The sequence below is a fragment of the Nelumbo lutea genome, chromosome 2 (assembly GCF_056320005.1).
Source record: "Nelumbo lutea isolate HS-2025 chromosome 2, American lotus-T2T, whole genome shotgun sequence".
Classification (NCBI taxonomy): Eukaryota; Viridiplantae; Streptophyta; class Magnoliopsida; order Proteales; family Nelumbonaceae; genus Nelumbo; species Nelumbo lutea.
This window is the reverse complement of record NC_142685.1, coordinates 109,209,839-109,226,010: the sequence shown is the minus strand read 5'-3', so window position 1 is coordinate 109,226,010 and position 16,172 is coordinate 109,209,839. Positions and strand designations below refer to the sequence as shown.

At 37.0% G+C, this 16,172-nt stretch overlaps 2 protein-coding genes and 1 long non-coding RNA gene across 8 annotated transcripts; 1 reads left to right on the top strand and 2 right to left on the bottom strand.

The window, feature by feature from the left end:
* Positions 1-241: 241 nt before the first annotated feature.
* On the bottom strand, positions 242-1,496 carry LOC148872684 (uncharacterized). 2 transcript variants are annotated; one of them, XR_016106509.1, is made up of 3 exons: positions 1,260-1,496; positions 1,036-1,114; positions 242-587 (listed from the first exon to the last, which is right to left on the bottom strand). It is a non-coding gene; the product is annotated as an uncharacterized LOC148872684 (long non-coding RNA). The 2 variants fall into 2 exon arrangements; XR_016106510.1 differs by having other exon boundaries at positions 1,000-1,114; positions 1,260-1,398.
* Positions 1,497-4,795: 3,299 nt separating this feature from the next.
* On the bottom strand, positions 4,796-9,567 carry LOC148872683 (transcription termination factor MTEF18, mitochondrial-like). 2 transcript variants are annotated; one of them, XR_016108285.1, is made up of 4 exons: positions 6,980-9,436; positions 5,234-6,323; positions 5,092-5,125; positions 4,796-5,008 (listed from the first exon to the last, which is right to left on the bottom strand). XR_016108285.1 is itself a non-coding variant. In XM_088973957.1 (2 exons), the coding sequence occupies exon 2, from the start codon at positions 8,809-8,811 to the stop codon at positions 6,952-6,954; it is 1,860 nt and encodes a 619-aa protein (XP_088830083.1). In that variant the 5' UTR covers positions 8,812-9,339; positions 9,431-9,567; the 3' UTR covers positions 6,950-6,951. The 2 variants fall into 2 exon arrangements, 1 of the variants encoding a protein (XP_088830083.1); XM_088973957.1 differs by lacking the exons at positions 4,796-5,008; positions 5,092-5,125; positions 5,234-6,323 and having other exon boundaries at positions 6,950-9,339; positions 9,431-9,567.
* On the top strand, positions 9,420-11,672 carry LOC148872682 (transcription termination factor MTEF18, mitochondrial-like). Of its 4 annotated transcripts, none has more exons than XM_088973960.1 (2): positions 9,420-9,553; positions 9,826-11,672. In XM_088973960.1, exons 1-2 carry the CDS (start codon positions 9,539-9,541, stop codon positions 11,404-11,406), a joined length of 1,596 nt encoding a protein of 531 aa, XP_088830086.1. In that variant the 5' UTR covers positions 9,420-9,538; the 3' UTR covers positions 11,407-11,672. The 4 variants fall into 4 exon arrangements, with proteins under 4 accessions (XP_088830086.1, XP_088830087.1, XP_088830085.1 ...); XM_088973961.1 differs by having other exon boundaries at positions 9,426-9,553; positions 9,931-11,672; XM_088973959.1 differs by having other exon boundaries at positions 9,430-9,553; positions 9,814-11,672.
* Positions 11,673-16,172: the final 4,500 nt, after the last annotated feature.

Below are 16,172 nucleotides of genomic sequence, written 5' to 3'. Positions count from 1 at the left end.
CCTAAGTAAAGGATTTGGATTTGGTGAATACACACCCCAGGATTTATGCGAGTCAAAATAATGTTCATCTCCTGTAACCTTATAAGTGGACGAGCAATTGGTTGATGGTTGTCAAACAAAGCTAGAACAATCTCAGGTTGAACTTTAATCACCTTTCCATTGCCAACAACCTAATCATCTTATGCATATTGTTTCAAAATATTCTTGTCATCCTTATAGCATTTAACCTCTGCTCAATGTGTTGGGGATCCACCTCTGTATTTATTTTCCGTTGTAAGGCACCAATTCAATCCTTAAATGATCGCATTGTGTTTACAATTACCATGCCAAGATATCTAAGATTTAGCATGACAAGACAAGAACTGTAAAGCCTTGGTGCAACATTAAAACCCCAAAAACATAAATATTGTTCATCATTCTTCCTAGATAACAGGGCTACCAAATGGAGTTCCTCCTCTCCTAGTGGCATAACTGTAGTTTGTAAACCAAAAATCAACAAACACAAGGCATAAATATTGTTCATCATTCTTCCTAGATAACATGGCTACCAAATGGAGTTCCTCCTCTCCTAGTGGCGTAACTGCAATCTGTAAACCAAAAATCAACAAACACAAGGCATAGTGAGTGAAAAAAATGCTCTGAGAAGTTGAAAATAAGCACATACAGGGAAATAGTAATTGAGTTGTATTTTCAGAGGAACTTATGAATGCTAACAAAGAAGCTAAAACACTTGATCAGTCGGTAAAAAGTAATTGAGTTATATTTTCTTCTGGGTTGGACATATTTTTGAATTTGTTACCAACTAGAGAGATTTTGATATTTTGTTTTGTTACGATTTGTTATATTAGAGTCAGAACTCTACCAAGAAAGACCATTATTACCAGTACGATGATATATTATACGAATTAGCAGTTATAGTAAAGTGAACAGAAACTGATCTTTCCCTCATGAACTCACTCGCCACATAAAAAAATACAGATTAATGAATCAAAAACTAACTCAATCTCCAGTGCTACAATTCAGTTACTTCACCACCTCGGTAGTTGCCCACGGATATGTGCATTGTGGAACTCTTCTTCGATGATAGAATCCTACAACAATCCCTCCTTGGTGACTACACAGGAAAAAAGAAATCTGATTAATAACCAAAATGCAGAAAAATACACCTCTCATCTCCTATAGACTACAGTCTATAGATGTGGTTGCAGGTGGTTAACAGAATAATAAGTACTTGAAGAGCTTAATTAATTAATTATTACCTTCTGCCAGCAAAGGTTGTCTGGTCTCTTGAAGACGACAATGGACTTGATTGCAGCTGGGGAAGCCATTTTCCATCGGCAATAAAGTTGTCTCTCTCTGCAGCGGCACTTGATTGTTTCTTGGCAATAAGGTTGGTATAACGCAGGGCATCGGGGTTGGAATTTGGAGATAAAGAGAGAAGGGGGAGGGTGACGTTTAACGGTGAAGACGTTAACGTCTTTCTATATCTTCAAATCATGTTTTTTCTTTTGAAATGTGATTCAAATAGTTGTTTTTGAAACTGGTTATCTGGGATAACCCATATTCACCGAAACAAAAAGTCGAATGTTGATTGATCCATCATCTCATCCGATATGATATGGAAAAGATCAAAGCTTTTCGGGTACCATGTCTTTTGGTATCATTGATTTTCCGTATGATAATATGCCCATGTTCCGTGTGGGGCTGATTACATTTTATTTTTGTTAAGTGAAGTGATTACGTTCAGTTTCCTAATAAAAAGGAAACTGAACTAGTCGTGGTAGTTGTCTTGAAAAAAGAATGCTTGTGATGAGGTTAAATGGTCTCATCTATGAGTTTTTTTTTTTTTTTCTAAAATTCAAAATATCACAACAAGTGCATTTTAAGTATATAGAATTGAAATTTTCTCCATCCATATGGGTACCTGGCTCCCCAACCCGATTGGGTTGAGGATGGAGACTGCTTTGGTGGGAATTGAGAGTGAAGTCCTCGCCCCGCCCTGATCCCAATTATTATACATTAATATTATTTATATTTTAATTTTTTTATTTTAAGTAAATCTTTTCCCAGAGTTAATTAAAAAATTGGGGATTTGGGTTGCTGATGACCCATCTTCGTCAGGATTGGGGATGGGGAGTATGAACCCCACCCTGTTGTCAGAGGTATGAGGTATCCTTGAAAGATATAATTGGTTTGGGTCTTAATTGGTTTTGAAGAACCAAAACCAACCCTGACCCAATTATGATTGCGACATGATATCAAAATCCTACAAAATGCATTTGAGGATTATATGAAAGAATATCAGTGTCCTTGAATGTTATGATATAGGGCTATGGCTTGATGCACAATCCAACTATTTGAGAGAATGCAGGAAGCAGACCTTGTACCAATCCAAGTCATCTATAAACCTTCTGTTCCGCTTGTAGTAGTGGAGGTTTAGTTAGAGAAGGTTGGAGATTTTCATGTCTATACATAGGGGTGTTCAAATTTGGTTGATAAACCAAAAATCAAACCTAACCAAACCGAATAAAGTTAATTCGGTTTGGTTCAGTTTTTATTTTTTAAAAAATCAGTTTTCGGTTTTGGTTCATTTTGACTGAAATTTTCAACCGAACCAAACCAAAAAACAAATTAATGCTGTTATTTAGTTAAATATATTAAACATTAATGTTTTATTTAATACTTTATGCTAATTAATTATTATATTTTTCAATGAACAAATTAATAATAATTAATTAAAACCTAGACTCATTATTAATTGTTTATTAGTCATTAGTTCATTAATCATTAATTACTTTTGAAAATGACCAATTGACCAATTCCCCATTGGCATAGGGCTATGGGCCTATTTTAGCTTTTAATTAATAATAGTTAATAATTAATTAATTAATTACAATTATTGGATTTTGGGGCCATTTTAACTTTTCATTAATAACACTTATTAAATACTTGTCATTCATGTGGAACCAGGGTTCAACCGTACCAAACCAAATCGAATTTGGTTAGGGTTGGTTTGATTAGAGGAATTGGTAAAACTGGATAGTTTAGGTTCTCAGTTTGAATCGAACTGAACCAACCAATTGTACACCCCTATCTATACAAGAGACTTATGGGGGCTGAGCCCAGCAAAGAGCACTGTGCTTAGTGAAGGACATTCAAGTGCATGTCATGGATTCTGTTGTTGGGCCTTCTTGATGTAGAATCCATGGAGGAAACAATTTGGCTAAAAAAAATGGAGATTCTTAGGATGGCTGCTTAGGCTATGTTTTGTTAGCCATTCCACATTGATCGCATTATGAAGGCAAACCAGGTTATTGGCTGGCTTAGCTTATTGATTCCACACTCTTCTCCAGTGGACTCGACTTCCGAGTAGGGGGAGTAGAGTCATGGTTGAGTCACACAGTGATAATTCAGTAAGTGGTTGACTTCCATGACTGTTCTTGCCTGTATTGGGAGCCAACTGACTAATTTCTCCAGGTCAATTTTCTTTGACCCAGACTGTTTGATAATGGTTGAATTGACTAAAATAAATGATTTATTGCATTGCCTGTCACAAGTAAGTTGCAAGGTTATAAATGGCTGAATGACATATTTTAGGACATAGAAGTTGTTTGTCGGGATTGTCTATGTTGTGTAGAGTTGTTGACTTGTTGCCTGTCAAAGAAAAATGCAAGCAGAAGTCCATCATTTTCCGGTGTATATTTGGTGAAACTGAGTTAGGGGTTGGTTTATAAACCACGTTAGTAAGATGAAAATGAAAGCATGGGGGCTGGGTATGGGTTCACTACATTCAAACACATGGAGTCAAAGTTGTGGCTAAGGGCAAATGAAAGCAAACCGGTTGCACTTGTTATTTCTTGGACGAAAAAATTTTCTAGCTTTCTTTGAATATTCATTAGTAAGTGCATGAAGATCATTATACAATTATACTTCATGGACAATTTGTCCAGGAAGCAAAATTGTCTAGCTTTTGGTATCATTGTCCTTTTCCCCCTTCTTTTTTTTTATAGAACCTTTCTTCTAATTCATAGGCAAAATTTTAGCAGATTCTGGAATTTCAATCTAAAACTTTTAGGATCCATTTGTTTCATAATAAGAACTGGAATTAAAATCCTTTGATTCAGACAGGAAGCAGAATTAGAATCAGTTGGAATGGGATTTCATACCCAAGGGAGGGAAGGGAATGGCCATTCCACCAAAAATAGGAATGGGACTCCAATTTCGTCCAACCAAAAACCCCTATTCCTGTGAACCAAATAGCCTCTTGGTATCATATTTGGAGTGATTTTCATTGTATGTTTTATTCCTTGTTCTTCCTCTACTTTTCTGACCTTCAAATATTTTTCTCACTTTTCTGTACATTCACCTATTCAGACCATATTAGCTGTTAGCCCTTTTTGTGGATGGATGGGATTAATGAATTTGATCAATCAACTTATTATAGACTGTTTAAAGATTATTCATTTTTGGCTGACAAAAAAAAGATTATTCATTTTTACTTGTAAGGATGAAAAGAAATGCAGAGGGTAGGTTCACATCCAAACACATTTGTTTGCACATAAAACAAGTTGATTTCCTTGAAAAACACTACTCAATAGAAAAATAAATCATCATCACCACCATCAACATTGTCATCATCCAACCCAACTATATGGGGTTAACCAAATGAATACTGTTTTGCCTGTCCATTCTGCTTAATGCCATATCCATCGTTAAATTATTGGCACTTAAATCATTTCTTACTACTTCTATCCATGTCCTTTTTGGTCTATCCTTGGCCGTTTAGGCCCTTCAATTCAATAGGAAAATAAATCATCTTCTTAATTTTTTTCTAGTGTTTGACATGAAAATTAAGCCAAGTGTTCGATAAATATATTGGCATTGCTAAATTTAAAACAAGAGGACCAACATTCCAGTTAGAGAATGACTTACAAAAATTACAAGGTAAGACATTATGTTACAACTACTACTCACCTTCTGGAAATCATTTGTCTTCAACAGCCACGATCTGTACAAGGTATACAAAATTCCAGTTAGAGAATGAGTTACAAAAATTACAAGGTAAGACATTTTCTTACAACTACTACTCACCTTCTGGAAATCATCTGTCTTCGATAGCCACGATCTGTACAAGGTATACACAAGCCCATAACAATTTAGAACCCTATTATCTCAACCCATACACTATCAATGGAGGCTCCAATTGTTCAATTAAAATCATTACGAAAGATACCTTTTAGATAATCAGAATCTCTTGCTACTGTCAACTTGAATATAATGATTGTTTGAGTTCAGCTTGATCTTGCACTCGAAGACCAAAGCCTAATCTAATGGTCTAAGAGTGGCACGAAGTGCTCATAAAAGAGTTTGACGTGAGGCTAGAGCCAAGCCTGAAGTATGAAAAAGTGCATTGGCATGACCTGATGAATTTACACCAATCACCAAAAGGAGCAAAATGCACAGTTCCACAGTTATGCCAGACCGTCATTCTTTGTTTCTTTGTTTCTTCAGCGATCAGTTGTCCTCAAGTATAAGAAATAAGGAATATTTTTTTTGGTGAAAAAATAAGGAATATATATATTGATCAAGAAAGTGGTAAGTACAGACTGTTAAAACAGTTTAAGTTCATGAGAGATAAAACACTCTTATCTCTCCCCACAAAACCCCCAAATCCCTTCCAATTGTGCCCAAAACAATGAATCCCTCATCACCCCTTGCTTAGCTAATGAATCAGCTATGGCATTTGCACTCCACTTGACCCACCCTGTCCTTACTTCCATGTCTCTAGTTAACCATCTGAATTTCTTCCTTTCATTATTGTACATCCACATTTTCACTCTCTCAGCCTGTAGCCAGTTGATCACCAATTTTGAGTCTCCCTCCACACTTAGTTTGTTGATGTGCAGAGTTTTCGCCCTTTGTATGCCTTCCATTACAGCCATGACTTCTGCCCTCAATGACACTCCTTCCCCTGCCAGCCCAGAATATAGTGCAATAATTCTGCCCCTTTCATCTCTAAATACACCTCCAATGCCAGAGAGACCTGGATTCCCTATGCTACTACCATCGAAATTTAATTTAATAAAGCCCCTGTCCGGTGGGCTCCAATGATGAATTGTGACAGCCTTAACAGTGGAAGAATCTGCCACTGCCCTCCAGTTCCTCAATATATATTATTCTTCAAGTATTCAAAGCACCAAAACAAAACTTTGTTAGATTACCTACTTTAGCTTGGAAATTAAACACAATTTTCTGGTTAAACCAGAACTTCATCCTCATGATGATAAACTTTGGTGTAAAGATCTCAGCAAGTAATTTTTCATCTGCAAAGCAAAGCACCTTGTCAGACAGAGAAGTCACTAAGACCAACAAATCAAAATGCTATGGACCTAATCCATTTATGCATGCCTTGCTGCGGTGATCTAACAACTAATGGAAGCCTGCAAACCTATCTCATTATGATGCATCGCCTGCCCTAACAATCTTCCTGCAAACCCATCCTCCAAAGTCTAACATGAAGTGATGAATACCTGGCATGCTACATTCTTCCCAAATACATTGATGTACATAGGTTGCAGGTTGACATACTGTTTCAAGGTAAGTAACTGATATGGATTGTCAATAGAACATCTCAGAGTTCCGATATTGTAATTATCAACCTATCATGAAGTGATGAATATCTGGCATGCTACATTCTTCGCAAATATGTTGATGTACATAGGTTGCAGGTTGACATACTGTTTCAAGGTAAGCAACTGATATGGATTGTCAATAGAACATTTCAAAGTTCCAATATTGCAATTACCAACCTATCATGAATCTAGTGTTATTTGACTGCGAGCAACAGAAAAAAATAATAAGATGGCAATTCATATCCACAACATTTTCAAGAATATCAAAATTAAGAATATAGGCTCATATAATCAGTTCATTAACAGTGGACATCTAATTTTAGATTGAAGATATAGATTTCTGTAACCTTTCCCATTCAGCTGAACCTTCTGGGTGGAGATTTACAAAATATCTTACAAATCGTGCATCTGAGCATGCAAGTATTGTACTCAAGGCCACTCTGCGCTTTGCTGCACCTTTCCTTCTAAGCCATAAATACATTGAAAACCTAAGATTTATCCTTTCTATATCATAACATAAATAAGATGGAAATGCCACTACAGATTTGAGAGGGTAGCCAAGATGATTTACTAGATAATCGATCTTCCTCTCAATTACATCCTTAGTTTGGTTTAGCACTGCTGGAGCTACTTTGACCATGTTAGAGACAACATGGTAGTCCAATCCGGCATTTAACAAGCAATCAAACCTCTCCTGCAGCTGATCCCCTTTACCACGGAACTTTTTCAGAGCCTTCATCATCTCATCTGAGTTCTCAACGTACCCCAATCTCAACAAGAATGATGTCTTCTCAAGCAGGATCTTTCTATCCTCAGCTGCTAATTTATGCAGTCTGTCCATGGAAGCTGCATGCTCATTGCTGCTTAGTTTTGATTTTGAAGCCAAACTACTCAACTTACGTGGATCATCCTTTATAATCTCACACAGCCTATCTTTACTCATGTCTAATTTCTTCAAAATGGTACTCGGTTTCTTGAGAGAACATGAACCCAGAAGTAGGGTCTGCATGGATACAATTTTTGCAATATCTTGAGTTTCCATCCCAATCTCTGCCATGAAATGCACAGCTCCCCACAGATTTTTAGCAAAATTTCCACCAAGAATTTGTGGATATTGTAGAAATAAAACAAGAACCTCACTCATCTTGAGACCTAGTTTGAGTAACAAAGCAACCAGCATATAAATCTTTTTCCCTGAATCTTCGAGCAAGAACCCAGGATGCATTTTGAACAATCTTCCCATGTCCTTTTCACAACAACCCATTTCTTCAAGAAAACATATCATGTTAAGCATTCTCTTCCAATTATATATGCTGTTGTCCAACAAGTAGCTTCTGATCCAATCTTGTTCAATGCCTAAATGCTTCAACTTTTCAAGAATTTGAGCAAATTCCTTATTGACATTACCGATCAAAAGTGATGGGCAACAGATGACCAACTTAATGACAGTTGCCTTACTAAGACCAAGTTCTTCATAAGCTTGGAGTTTTGAAGCCAAAATCCCATAGTCATATGCAAAAATTTCCCTTGCCTCCTTGTAAATCTTACCAATCTTAGTACGAGGAATACCATAATTACACAGAACATGATAATTCTCCAGCATGATATCATCATCACTAAGAAAAATCAGGTTACGTGGAAGAAGGGGGGGAAGCTCAGATGGCGATAAACCCAAGCTCTCAAAGAATGGTTCAAATTCATTAATGGGATTATAGCGAAGGAACCTGGATAGTGACCGAGAGACCTCCTGCTCACTCTCAACCTTGGAGAGCAGATTTTGAAGGAATGCCGGTGAATTCTTGCTAATGTGCTCTGCGTCAGTGAAGTGCAAGTTTCTAGTACAGTGTAGATAATCAAATAGCGCATCCTGAGCTTCAGTTCGTGCAACTCGAGAAATACGGTTTACAATTGTTGAACAGGACGGATCAGGAAAAGAGATTTTTCCGGCATTGACAGGCCTACTATTGCAGAAAAATCGAATTTTCTGCAAGTTTACCAAGTTTAGAGAATCAACAGAAGAAACCCAGGGGCAGTGAGTAGGTCTACTACCGCAAAGAAATCGAACTCTCCCAAAGTTCAATGAATTCTCAGAAACAACAGGAGAAACCCATGAGCAATGAAATTGCAAATTCATCCTGGAGATACAAGTAATACTTCTAAGGATTTGACGAACTATCATGACAAGTTGGAGAGAATCAATTAAAATCTATTTGGGTTGGTGGGTTTCTTTATTTTTGCACGAAGGAGGTAAATTGAGGACATCAAAAGTATATCTGACAGAGTGACAATCTATTTTTTGTTGGTTTTCTAACTCTGGAGTTTCTGATCTTTCACATCTCTACATAATAAAACGGATTTAAAACAAATAACGAAGACTTAGCAGTAACTTGCCTCAGCAGGGAACATGCTTAGATGCATAAATAGTTTCATTCCAACCCAAAATTATCAGAAAATTTGGGCAAAGCTTCAAACTGGGTAGGTTCTCTTACCTTTGATTTCTGGGTTTTTTATACTTTCGCTTCTTGCGACGGAAAGATTAACTTGATCGAGCACATTGTGTATCCGGCATTACGTTCTTCAGAGAGAAAGCCCCCACAGGAGCTTGGCTTTTAAAACCCTAAAGGGTTTTATTTGTCAGAGTATCTAATAAGTATCACTGATTTCCTTGGCTAACGCCGCGTGTCTCTGTTATGCGAATCAACGGTTCCTGTGGTGATTTATTGAAGACCAGAATTTACCAAATGACCGAAATATCCCCTGCAGAGCAAACCTTCAATCGTTTAATCTAAAACCCTTACCAAGCTCCTCGAATGGCTGCCAGTGAAGTAGCAGCAGCAGTAGCAGAGTAGCGGAGGAGATGGAACGATCGTTTCTCGTGCTTTTCTGATTGGAAGTAAGGGCATCGAATGCGTTCCTTGAAGGTAAGAAAATCGACCCAAGAAGATCGTATCTGCTACCAGTTATAGAGTTGATTTCGCCTTTTCTCTGTGAAAATTTAATCAAAATCCCCATGACCCACTTATGGAAACTCAAAATACCATCTCTTCTCAAATGCGTTTCTTTGAACGTCTTAGCAAACCAGGGCAGATTATGGAATACCCCATTAGTTTACAGTAGTATACACGATGTAGAAACCCCAATTTTTTGCATTAGTAGAGCTGCTCATGCTGATAGTTCTCAGATTTGGGATCAGAACTCAACGCCCAACACTGAAACTGTAGCACGAGTGTCTCGTAATGCACGAGCTGAAGCCCAAGCTGCTCTGTTGGATTACCTCCATTGCACCCGATGCTTGCAGTTCACTGATGCAGAGCACATGAGCAAGAACTCCCCGATTTTTCTCGAGAAGCTTTTAAAGAAGGTCGAGAATGAGCAAGAGGTTGGGCGGTCGCTTACCAGGTTCTTTCGCTACCACCCGATTAATGAATTTGAACCCTTCTTTGAGAGCATAGGCCTTCAACATTCTGAGTTCTCAAAACTACTTCCTCGGGATATGATGTTCCTGAGTGATGATGATCTGTTGCTGGAGAATTATCATATCTTGTGTAACTATGGCATTCCTCGCGATAAGATAGGAAGGATTTACAAGGAAGCTTTGGAGGTTTTCCGGTATGACGATGGAGTTCTGCTTTCCAAACTCCGGGCTTATGAAGAACTGGGTATAAATCGATATAGTCTTAGTAGGTTTGTGGCTACGAGTCCTTCTCTTTTGGTGGGCGGTGTTCGTGCTGCATTTGTTAAGGTTTTAGAGGAATTGAAGGGTCTAGGGATGGAAAGTGATCGGATTCTTATCTCTTTGTGTCAAAAGAATTCTTATAACTGGAGCCGAATATATGATATTCTCTGCTTCTTTAGTAAGATGAGCTGCAATAAGGAACAGTTGGGGGAATTAGTCAGAAGTAATCCAGGGCTTCTATTTGAAGGTTCTGGGGACAAGACATTTTCTCTGATTGGGTTGCTATTGAAACTGGGATCCCCAACAGATGAGATATTGTCCATGTTTCTGCAGTTCCCACAAGTCCAAGTTGGGACCTTTGTGAAGAACTTTAGGCAGGGTTTACTATTTCTGATTGAGATTGAAATGGAGGCTGAAGAGATTTTGAGGATTGCACGTGGCCACGTCCTAATGTTGGGTTCATGTTCATTGAAGAGACCAAACAGTGTGCTTAGTTGCTTGAACATTGGAAAGAAGCGATTGTGTAGAATTATACAGGAGAGCCCTCAAGTATTGAAGAAATGGATGCTGGGCTCAAAGCTTGATGCATTGCCCAATTCAGGAGAGGAAAGGAGGTCCCTGGAACAGAAGACTGAGTTCTTGCTAAAACTAGGCTTCACCAAGAACTCAGAGGAAATGAAAAGAGCACTCAAGGTGTTCCGTGGCAAAGGAGGAGAACTTCAGGAAAGATTTGAGTGTTTTGTGACAGCTGGTCTGGATAGGAATGACGTTGTAAAGATGATCAAGATCTCTCCTCAGATTCTCAACCAATCAAGAGATGTAATCAAGATGAAGATTGATTTTCTTGTGATCAATTTGGGTTATCCAATATCATCTCTAGTGACATTCCCATCATATATTGCATATACAATTGAGAGGGTCAAGCTTAGGTTTTTGATGTACAATTGGCTCAAGGATCAAGGCATAGTAGAACAGAATTTGGCATTGAGCACCATTGTTGCATGCTCCGACAAGATATTTATAAAGCAGTATGTAAAACACCATCCCAAAGGCCCTGAAGTTTGGGAGAAAATGAAGACAGGATTATCTTTTATGTAGTTTGGACTTGTATTGGTTTTGCAGTGCTAATTATGCCCTGGTTGGTGCTGACACTCCTGTTACTGTAAATAGACAACCGAGTTCCACCACATTCATCATACAGTTAGAATTGATAAACCATGCATAGTAAATTGAAGCCAATTTTTTCTTCATTTATTTGCACAGATTAGCAAATATCTGGAACCAAGCTGAGTCAAGATAACTGTATTAATTTCTTTCTTTCACTACTCTACACTGGCTGTTATAAAATGACCCCTTTTTTATCCCATTAGGTTGTATTGATGTCATTTTCGGGTTAGGCATATTCAATCCATTGCTGTGGTACGTTGCCCAAGAAATGTTGTCTTCAACTATACCCACATTGTAACGAATTATACACTTTGTGCCTCAACTGAGATTTCCTCTTATATTAAGTGATTCAAGTCTCCGTTCTTCAAGTAACTGCTTGGAAGTTGTGGCATTAAAAAAATATCTATTTCTTTTCTTTTTTATCTTTAACCATATTTTATCAAGAAACTGTGACATCAGAGGAATAACATGATGATGTTAAAGCATGACAGAGAATGAGAGAACACAGTAGCCTTTTTGAGAAAAACAGAATTCATTGATAAAATGAGGGGTACATGATGTGATGTACATAGGAGAGCACAGCAGCATGCATTATGTGTCTTATTCTTACAATCACAAGCTTGTGCATGGTTCCAGTTGAAATTATCCATGTCATATTATGCCACCAATATATGAACTTTTCCTATAGCTATTGCAAGTTATGCCATTGTGCACATCAGAATCAACATTTATGATCTGCTTAACCAGAAAGAACTTATTTGAGAACAGGAATCTGTAATCTTGGCATTCAAACCAGATATTTCCTTTCTCAATCATGCCACAAAAAACAATGGATTCAGAAATTTCATGGGTTTATCCTGATTGAGATCTGAGTCATGACACATATGGTTATTGACTAGCTTTTCGTTGCCATTATAGGCCCTGTTCCATGCCTACAACTGGACCAGACGGCCTAAAGAAAGGCCATTGTTGTTTTGGCTTTTAGGCAATGTTTCAAAAGTGAGAAGCACAGGAAAAGCAAAAGGAATTCCTCAAGCCTGGGGCATATGTAGGGGTGCAAGTCAGGTACCCAATTTGATGATTTACACTGCATCGGGCTTGGTTTTCAGGCTGAACCCATTCAAATTTTAACAAATTCCTAACCCAAGCTTGCCCGATTACAACTCTAGGCATATGGTGCAAGGTGTGGAAAGATATGAAACAACAAACAAAGCTTAATATTGGTAAATTACCTATTCAAACCTAACGACAAATCAAGGTAAATCCAAGCATCAAAACATAAAAACATGCCAAGTAACCTATTAGCCTATGGCTATTAAAATCTGAAATCTTCATTTTTCAAAAAAAAAAATCTGAAATCTTTTTTATTTTTCGTAATGCAAATCTGAAATTTATAACTAACCAACAAACAAATACACAAAAGTTAACCATAAATCAAGTAATTAACTAACAATTAACCATTACTTATATTTGTAACAAAGAGAAGAAGGAGAGAGAGAGAGAGAGAGAGAGAGTAAAAAGCTGTGGGAAGAGAAAAAAAATGAAGCAGTCAAAGTATCAAAACATTCATCTTACTTTTTGTAAATATAAATAATTGCAAATTATTAGCAGAAAATAATTATGGTTGCATTGCTGCAAGGAGGGGGAAGAAGGGGAATAGAGCAGGGGATTGCAATTCCCCAACCTAGAAATGAGAAGAGAACAAAGAAAGAGAGAGAGAGAGAGAGAGAGAGAGAGAGAGAGAGAGCAGTAACTAGTTTTCCAAAATGCCAAACATCTTTTTCTTATAATATAACAAAGCATATTCATTTATTATATTTATTTTTATTTAGTATGATGAATATATAATATTAGAGACACCCAACTTTTCTGCATATTTTCTGAAATTGCCTATATTTTTCTGTAATTTTATATATTTTTATGTTTTATTACTTAATTTATGAATCACGTGTTCATCTGTTTGATCTGGATGGTTGAACCGCGCCCCTGCCACCTCAGTGGAAAAATGATTCCATTTTCCTGTTGTTTTTTTGAAATGTAAGGCATTCTTAATAACTGATCCACATTTACAAAACTTGTAACCTAATAAGAAGATACAACACAAGCAGATCCGAGTAATCTTGACTGTATCACCCACTCTCTTTTGAATAACCCAATGAAATGATGCTATGGTTAGTGACTTAGTGGGTCCACTCTATATTAATCGCAACATATCAGTGTATATTGAACGTTAGAACCCTTCCTAATATGCTTATCATTGAATCCTTTAACTGAAAAAATAGCGGCCTTTTGAATCATGCTTACATAATTTTTGCACATCCAAAATGTCAATACTTTGAACAATGCTCTGCTCTGCACCAAGTATGAGATTCCTTGTTCTTAAAGGCCGTGTTTGGTTTGAAGGAAAATGTAAGAAAAGAAAAGAAAAGGTAGGAAAATCTTTACATATCTTATATAGATTTTTTTTACTCTCCCTTTCTTTCCCTTGCATTTTACTTCAAACCAAACATAGCCAAAAGGAATTTAACCTGTACACTGATCGTTGCTTTACATACATTGTAGCCAGACAAAATTCGAACATAATGAAACGACAAAATGGGATTCATGTAGACATGCAGCCAAACCCATATAGTTGGGGCAATCATGGCGGAAAAATTCCATGTGGCACACATGGCTATGTCACGTGACATAAATGACTTCCATGTGACACATGTGGCTATGCCACATGGCACCATATGTTTATTGCCACATGGCATCTCTAGAAATAATACTACGTTGTGCTTTTACAGCACTGTGCAAATAGCACAATTGACTTTCAATGTAGGCTCAAACCAAAGCCAAAAAGCAGAAAGCAAAAGCTTATCCAAAAGCAATCTAAACTATTAATGCCACTTTATCATATAAGTATATATATATATATATAGGAATATGCATTTGATATCTAATAATTTAAAAAATATCAGTGATAAATTGCTTTTAGATAATTTTATCAGTTACAAACTTGGAACCAACATGGTTCCACAAAAGTTTGTTAGATTATAGGAGTTACAATATTAATTACAAGGGGGTCTACTGGACCTGGTACATGCTTTTTGGATTTCACATATTTAAACATTGATAATAAGGATCTGTTTCGTTTGCAGGAATAAGGTTTTGTAATCAGAATTTTATTTTCATTCTTGGTGGAATGGCAACCCTACATTCGAGGGAATGGCCATTCTTTCCCCCTCTCTTGGGAATGAGAATTGGTGCCAATTGATTCGAATTCTAATTTGGACTCCCATCTGAATCAGACTATGGGAATAGACCCTTCCGATTCTAATTTCAAAAGATTTTGATTCTGATTCCGATTATAAATCAAACGACGCTAATTTTAGTATTTCTTAACAACCCATGGCTATTGATGGACTAAAAATTCCATATGTAAGAATAAAATGAATAAAACTGTTAATGTATTAGACTTGATTGGATGTCATATGAAGCAAGAGAAGAATTAGTACTTTGGCAGCGAGTTAGATTGTGAACTATGAGGATCTGCAAATTATTACAAAGCTATGGTGGATGATCTTGTGGAATTCTATAGGTATTAATATAAAGATAAAATCTCGTCCTCATTATGCTCTCCATTATATCTTCGTTTTGAATGTTGAGGACTAATAAGAATGGAGCCCATGGAGCTCTCTTTACAACAAGAATCATGTAAAGGAGAATGGAGATCGGCACAATGGAGGTCTAATCCAAGGTATTCATTCAATTCATTCTCCTATTGAATATCATTTTCGAAGAAAATCACTTGTTCTCCTTCGTTTTATTAACAACCTTAACAGCCTTAAAGTAGGTTGCTGGTCAGATTGTTTTGCAAGGGATGAATGACAAAGAAACCTTTCATGTGAAAATTTGGATTAAGGCCCAAAAATGGCCCCATGTATTCTTTCTGGCTGCACAAGTTTAGTATTAAAATACTAAGGCCCAGGTTAAGTGTTTTTTTGGAAAGACTTACTCGGGTAAGTGCATTTACCATTTTTTGTATTTCCAATGTAAATAAGACAATGACCATTTTAGCCATAAAAATCCATTATTAAAAGGGGCATTTTTGTCCCATTCAAGTGTTGGCAATTTTCCCCTCCCAAGTAGGAAAGTCATTTACCCATCTAGGATACCTAGGAAAATAAACTTTCTCTGAACCCCACATAAATCTGAAAACAAAGAACATGAAATTCTTGGTCAATAGGAATCAAAATCCCATTGACCAACTTCCCCCCTCTCAAAATCTAGAAAAAGAACGCCCCCTAAAATTCTTAATAACCAATGTACTTGTGGAATAACAGCTGAGGTACAAAGCTGAAGTAAGAGGATTGAACAATTGGCCAATCGGAAAGATCACCTACTAGATGATAGCTTTGTAGAGAAGGTTCTAACTTGACCTGGTTTGGGGAACTTTTTTTCCTACTACTATCACTATAGTAGAAGTGTCTAATGTACCGAAAGGTTTTATTAAGTACCTAACAAGTTGATAAACAATCACTTAACATATTTTCACTGAGTCCGGATCACCTGCCAACAAAATCTGTTCCAACACCATCTGACACTGTACATCTCATATATGATAAGCTCCACCTTTATGGTGGCCCCAATTTCATAATGAGATGTGTGGTGTCAGATCAAGTTGACAGGGTATTGGAATGCAATTTGTTGGC